Source organism: Pteropus vampyrus, unplaced genomic scaffold (genome assembly GCF_000151845.1).
Source record: "Pteropus vampyrus isolate Shadow unplaced genomic scaffold, Pvam_2.0 Scaffold214, whole genome shotgun sequence".
In the NCBI taxonomy this organism is placed as follows: Eukaryota; Metazoa; Chordata; class Mammalia; order Chiroptera; family Pteropodidae; genus Pteropus; species Pteropus vampyrus.
The window spans coordinates 178964-185547 of NW_011888995.1; the positions used below are offsets into that span (position 1 = coordinate 178964).

The following is a 6584-nucleotide window of genomic DNA, read 5'->3' on the forward strand; positions in this document are numbered from 1 at the left end:
CGGCCTTCATGAGCAAGCACGCAAGCAAGCTGGGCGAAGGTGTATAGTAAGCTCCCGTTTGCATTAAAAACGTGTCGATCTAGAGAGAACTCTCTGGAAAAACCAAGGACATGGCCAGACCTGGGGCCAGCAGGGAAGAGAGGGATCCCTCTGCATCGTCTGAGCTTTGAAAGCAATTCCACGTGCTCTATTTTTATGAACATGTACTGAATAAGTTTACTGAATACATTTATTAAGATTGAGTTAATAATAATTTTTGTTTTTTGCTGGGAAAAAGCCAAACAGAGAAGAAGGGGCTGTCGCCCCCCCAGGAGCTGTGCGAAGCGGAGCCGCGGGCACCAGCTGCGCCTGCCTTTCCGGGTCCCCAGGGCTGACCTGGGGGCGACCGGCCTGGGCACTCTGGCCCCTGCACAGGGAAGCTTCTGGAAGGCTCCTGGCTGGGTCATCGACACTGTTGCTGAGTCTTTAGTCTTTCCTCCGGGCCAGGCCCGTGGCCAATGGCCGGATGGGGCTGACCGCACCCGGCTCCCCGAGAGAAGAGTAGGGGCCCAGATGACCCGCGGGGTCGGCCCCGCCCTCCCCCCTTAGGGAGGCGACTCTGGGGACTTCACAGTCTCGTCCAGGAAAAAGCAGCCGGGCCAGAGCCAAGGGAAGGGCCTTCTGCAAACAGTGGGCCGCAGAGCACCTGTGCAAACACGGGGCTATAAGTGAGTCTTCTTGGCAGACGCGGCTCATCCATCCTCCAGCGAGCGGCCGAGTCCCCGGAGCCCGCCGTGACCATGGAGGCCAGGGCACTCTGGCTGCTGGTGGCGGTCCTGGCCGTGGGGTCCTCCAGCTCGTCCGCGCAGTACCTGGGCCTGTGTGAGTCCTGCTCCGATGCTCTTCACTCTACAGCTCGAGGGGGCCTGGTGGCCGGGCGGGAACCGCACGGGGAGGGACACGGAAGGTTGGGGGCCTTCTGTGGGCTTAAGGAAGGTGACGAAGCTCCCACGTTAATTTAATAATTGCCCTTTACCGGATACGCACATTTCCTTTCCACAGCCCTAAAATGGGTCTAACTGTCCCCACTTTAGACAAGGAAACCGAGGCTCAGACTGTTTATAAGTGACCTAAGGCCACCCTCCCTGGGGATCTGGATTCGGACCCAGGTCTGCTGGCTGGCGGCCAGTGCCCGCCCCCACCGCCCATCACCTGCTTTGCTAGGGGCTTCTGTATCACAATACAGGTCTTCATACTGTGTTTTCGGCACATTCACGAAAGAAAAAGGAAAGGCAAAGAACCAGGATTGCTTCCAGAACATTCTGGAACTGTTTAGCCCTGAACGGCAGCTCCAGGTGGGAGGCGGGGGGGGTGGGGATGTGGCTGCTTCAAAATCACAAGGAGTCAGGGTGTGGCTTTTACGGTTACCTGTCGGGCTGCCTGGAGGACGTGGGCCCCTTAGACTCATCAGACCAGCTCCCGGTGGGCGTGGGGGTGGGGTGGTGCTTAAAGATCCCCCGCCGATCCCACCCCGGGCAAAGTCGGGGAACCCCGGCAACAAAGAATTGCAGACTTGCTGCAACAGAAGAAGGTGTAAGATTCTGCGTGACTGCAGTTAGGCGACGGGCGAGGGGGCTCCTGCTGACTGAGACGTGCAGGCTTGACAGACGCACGCTGGGGACTGAAGGCAGACGTGAAGGCAGGCGGGACGAGCCGAACAATCTGGGGTTCAGGACACGCAGGAGAGAAGCAAAGACTCAGCACGCGTGGGATGTGCATCTCCTGTTACACTGTTTGTTTGAAGAAAGGTGGGGGCGGGGGCGGGAGTTTTCGTTGAAGAAACAGTGAAGGGAAACTTGGCTAACTTTGTTTCCAGGTTCTGGGGACCCCGGATTCCCTGGGCTCCTGCCAGCTGGGGGAGCCCAGGCATGTACTGACTTCCTGAAAAGGTGCTGGGAGCACCCAGGCAGAAGGCCAGATTTTTTTACAGAACGTTTCTCTTTAAATATTTACACGGCACACACATCCAGGGGCCACCCCAGGCAGAGCTGGGAGGGGGTCCCGTCTTCAGACCTCAGGGCGGGGGGACGGGGTGGGAAGGCGGGGCTGTGGCGCTGACGGGCTTTGTCTGGGACAGCAGAGAACCAGTGTGCCGTCCCGGCCAAGGACAGGGTGGACTGCGGCTACCCCGAGGTCACCCAGGAGCAGTGCAACAGCAGGGGCTGCTGCTTCGACTCCAGCATCCCCCAGGTGCCCTGGTGCTTCAAGCCGCTGCAAGAGACAGGTGAGCCGGCCTCACGGCAGAGTCCGTCTGGGCCTGCGCCGGGGCCCCGGTCCCCGGGGAGGCACACATGCCTGGGCCCTCGGCGAGTCGCTCAGCGCCGTAGCTGTCCGTCGGCGGAGGCCTCAGGCAGAGGCTTTATGCCAGGGCGGTCAGCGGCCGGTAGCTGTCCCCTGCTGTCCTGTTGATGAACAGTTTGTGTAAAATATGAAAGCAACAGTTTCACAAAAAGGTGTTCAAAGTCGAGAGCTAGTTTAGAAACGATCCTGGAGAGAAATGGAAGATGCACGGGTTTGGAGAGCTGGGCTTAGCTTCCCAGGCGGTATTCAGCAAACAAGCCACCGTCATGTGTAACCTGCAGATGGCGGACGGGGGACAGCACCGTGCCTGGAGCCCCCCCGTCTCCCCCTACGCTGCCTCACCACAAGTGCGCCCCTCCCCCTCCCTCCCTGGGGGTGCAGCGGGGTGTGGGGGGCTGCAGGACAGCCACTCTGGGGAAGCAAGTTCGCAGCAGAGGGCGTGCACACAGGTGGCTCCATCAGCCCTGCCCCACGCATCCTGGGCGTGGAGGTCCCTGTAAGCCATCTGGCAGCCAAGTGCCAGCTCACCGTCTAAGGACAGAGCTACCGAGGTGCCTTCTTGGAGCCAGTACCTAAGAAGCCACTCTCGCCCGTCGTCTGGGATCGTGAAGGGGGGCTGCATTCCAGCGGGGCAGTGCTGGGGCCCCGCCCACTGCCCAGGGCCCCCTCCCCCTTCCCAGCAGACCCGGGCAGAGTCCAGATAAGGCTTTGGGACCCTAAGTGCTGCCTATTGCCCCTTTGCTGGATGTCCCTGTCCTACCTGCTCCTCAGCCTGGGTGACACCTTTTACTCTGAGCACTGGATGGCCCTGCCGAGGCCCATCTCGTTCATCATCTGTCCTGACTCCCTGGGGCCTGCTGGGGCATGTTGCCATCCTCCCACAGGCCGCGGGACTCAACACTCCGCCAGGGACTCGGGGGAGAAGGTAGCATAAGGTGTTGACCTTGGAGCCTGTCTCGACCTTGAGAAGCCAGGCCGCTGATGGGTAGAGTCGAGCAAGACCTACTCATGGTGATGCATCCTGTGCTCTGTTTCCAGAATGTACATTCTGAAGCCAGCCTGAGGCCGCCGGGCACCCTGGGAGGTGAACTTCCACACTCGGGGGCACGGCGCCCACTCATCCGTGCCTCCCCATCGCCCCGCCCCCGGGGAGGCTGCCGCGGGACGCCGGTGTCTGGGGCCCGATTCTTAACGAATAAAGATCCGTACTGAGCACGAGGCCAGGTCTTCATTCCCCGACTCTGCCTTGTTCGTTGTATTTCTGCCACGCGGCCCTCGGTCCCTCCTCGGCATCTCACAGACGGGGGACAGCAGGGCGTGTCATGGCATCTTGGGGCAGAGGGTCTGTACCAGCCTCAGGGGCGGGGAAAATCACCCCTAAGGAGCCACGTCGCTTGTGAGGATGTTGTCAATCCCAGACCCAGAGGTGACATGACGAGGAGGGCCAGTGACCTTCCAAGTGGTCACGTCCTCCTGTGAGGTGAGAAGACATTTCAAGTGTAAGTTTCAAAGAAAAAAATTAACGTCTTAATCGCGAAAGCCAAAACCGCACCTTAGAAGCTGGCACCCTGTTGCATTTATTCGCAAGTCAAGCTGGACACGTTTCGCCGTGGGGGGCCCTGGCCCTTTCTGCCTTTTTCTTTTCCTTCTGAAAAGGGACGAAGCTCTGGGAATAAACGCTGTGTTCCTGCAAGGATTGCGTCCCAAGCTCTCATGAAGTCTTATGAAGCCCTCCGTGAGCGCTGTCCCCCTGCCCCACGGGGACAGGTAGCTCCACGGATCCAGGGGGGTTTCCGGGGTCAGAGCTAGGGGTGCCCAGATCGGTTTCGCACGTCCGCTCTGTCCCGTGCGGTTTCTGCCGTGGGCCCCTCTAAGGACGCGGGGACACTGCTCGCTCATTCTCGCTGCCCAGGAGGGGATCTTGCTGGGAGGTCCTTCTCGCTGGAGAAGGGGCACTGGCTCCCTTAGAAACAACTGCCTTTGTTTTGGGGCTTGCCCGTGGGGCCTGGTCCCTAGAGATATTTCTACCCTTGTCTTGCAGATAAAGAACCTCCCACCAGCCCCCTCTGAGAGGACCTTGTCAGGGCATCCTAAGCCCGGTGCGTCCCTTTGAACACCCAGCAGCCGCACCTCCCAGGCCTTGGGGCCGGGCCCGTCCAGGGCCATCTCGGACTAAGGAGCACAGAGGGAGCAGCGTCCTCGCTCAGGACGGTGCTGGGACCGGAGCGGGTCTCACTCGGGGGGCTCTGCAGTCCGGCCTCTGGCTCTCTCTCCCAACAGACCGCACCGGGCTGAGGCCAGGCCTGTGCTTTGCTGGAGGGGTTTAGGGGTCACTCCAGGCCCTGGGTGTCCGCCTCAGGTCAGGCCACCAGTTGCTGCTTGGACCTCGCCTGCGAGCCTGGCTCTGGTGACCGGCATTGTTCCGTCTCGGGGGGGCGGGGTGCTCCGCTGCCTCCTGGCCACCCCACCCCCCACCTGTGCTTCTGCCTACCTCACCTACCTCTGCCATCCCTGAGCCCTGCCCTTTCTGCTTGGACACGTCCTGCCGCCATGTCCCCACCCTCCCCTGGACTGCCGGGCATCTGTCACCCTGTCCAAGAGGGACGGGTCCCGCTCCGGAATCTGCACCTGGGGGCCCACCACCCTCACCCAACTCCCGGGCCCTGCCTGTCCTTTCCTTAGCTACGACCATGCTCCGGGCATGTTCTGGACAGCTCGCCACTTACTCTTGCTGCCCTGTGTGTGGTGCTTGGGCTTGTCACCATCCAGGGGAAAGTATGACTCTGGGAGATGTGTCATGCGCGGTTCGGTCGGAAGAACACGACTCCCTTTGACGTGACACATCGGTCTCCACGTGCCGGTCCCCACGCCTGGGCTGGGTCTGGCAGCTGCCCCCCCCCCCCAGCCTGTCCTTTCTGTCTGACGATCCTGAGACATCTCTGTTCTTGGTGGCACCTCCAACCCACTGCGCTTGTCCGAAGACGTGTAAACAGCACCTGGGGATGGCAGTGCCATGCTCCAGGGATGCAGCATCGTGTCCTCAAGGGCAGGCTTTGCTTTGATTGGCTTGGCGCTTACGGGAGCGGTTCGCTTTACACACGTAGTCGCCTGCGACAGGCCCGCGTGCTGAGTGAGCGGAGCGCCCCGCGTGGCAGGGCCGCCCAGGCACGACGGGCCTCAGTGCTGACCGCTGGCGCAGACCATGGAAGGCTGCTGAGGTTCACCGCCCGCGGCCGAGGCGTCGCCGCCCCCGTGTGCTGGGCATCCCAGGGCGTGCTCTGGAGGTTAAGTCACTGCTGGATTTCCATGCCGGGGGCTGCCGGCATCCTCAGACGAGGCTCCCTCCCCGTCCCCCAGAAGGATGTGGGCACTTGCTCCCCACGCTGGCTGCACAGCCTTGCTGGTGAAGAGAGAGCTAAGGCCTGAGCCGGTGACAAGGGACAATCCTCTACCTTAGTGGCAGAGGGCCTGCCCTTCTTGACTGGTCCCCAAGGCCCAGGTGAGCTGCTGTCACCCCTCTCAGATGCTGCTGTCACCATCACCCCGGCACTCAATGGCCAAAGCAGAGCCACGGCTTCTTCATCAAGGCCACCGGCATCTCCAAGGGGGACGGTCCTGGCCCCTTCCTCACCCCCAGGTGGTGCTACTATTCCACGGTTGGCCGCTCTGGACCCAGCCTGCTGGTGCTTCCCTAGGGACCCAGAAGAGGAAGCCGCCTGCCCCCTGCCCAGCGGGAGCGTCCACAGGTGGGCGTGGCAAGGTGGGGCCTTTGTCTCTCCGTAGGGACAGGGGAGTGGGGACCTTGTGCAAGTCAGGCCCTGGCTGGCTGCCCCTCGCGTCTGCCCCTGGGCAGCACCAACGCCGGCCCCTCCCCAAAGCCCACGCTTCAGGTCCAAGCAGCGGACCGACCGTGGCTGTTGGAATCCCAGAGTTCGGGGATCTAATCCTACAGATCAGGGGCTGTCGGGCGGGGCCCCCCGCACGTCCAGCTGGGCCGAGAGGCGGGCGCACCCCTCTGTGAGGGCAGACGCCGACAACGGACATGGATGCCGGTGGGGACAGGTGTGCCAGGCTGGGGTGCCAGGGCCAACCAGGTCAAGACGGTTACTCCCCAGGCTGCATTCCAAATGAGGTGAACAAGCAACACCTGTGGCTCGCTTGTCCCCACGAGGCCTCTGTGCTGATAATCACAGATGTTGGGGGACTCTACCAGGCCCCTTCTAAAAATGTTACACTAAAATGTC

The 6584-nt window shown here is 61.6% G+C and overlaps 1 protein-coding gene across 2 annotated transcripts; it reads left to right on the forward strand.

The window, feature by feature from the left end:
* Positions 1–264: 264 nt before the first annotated feature.
* On the forward strand, positions 265–3796 carry TFF3 (trefoil factor 3). 2 transcript variants are annotated; one of them, XM_023538214.1, is made up of 3 exons: positions 265–861; positions 2117–2263; positions 3379–3796. In XM_023538214.1, the coding sequence occupies exons 1-3, from the start codon at positions 780–782 to the stop codon at positions 3390–3392; spliced, it is 243 nt and encodes an 80-aa protein (XP_023393982.1). In that variant the 5' UTR covers positions 265–779; the 3' UTR covers positions 3393–3796. The 2 variants fall into 2 exon arrangements, with proteins under 2 accessions (XP_023393982.1, XP_023393981.1); XM_023538213.1 differs by lacking the exon at positions 3379–3796 and having other exon boundaries at positions 2117–2601.
* The last annotated feature ends 2788 nt before the right edge of the window (positions 3797–6584 follow it).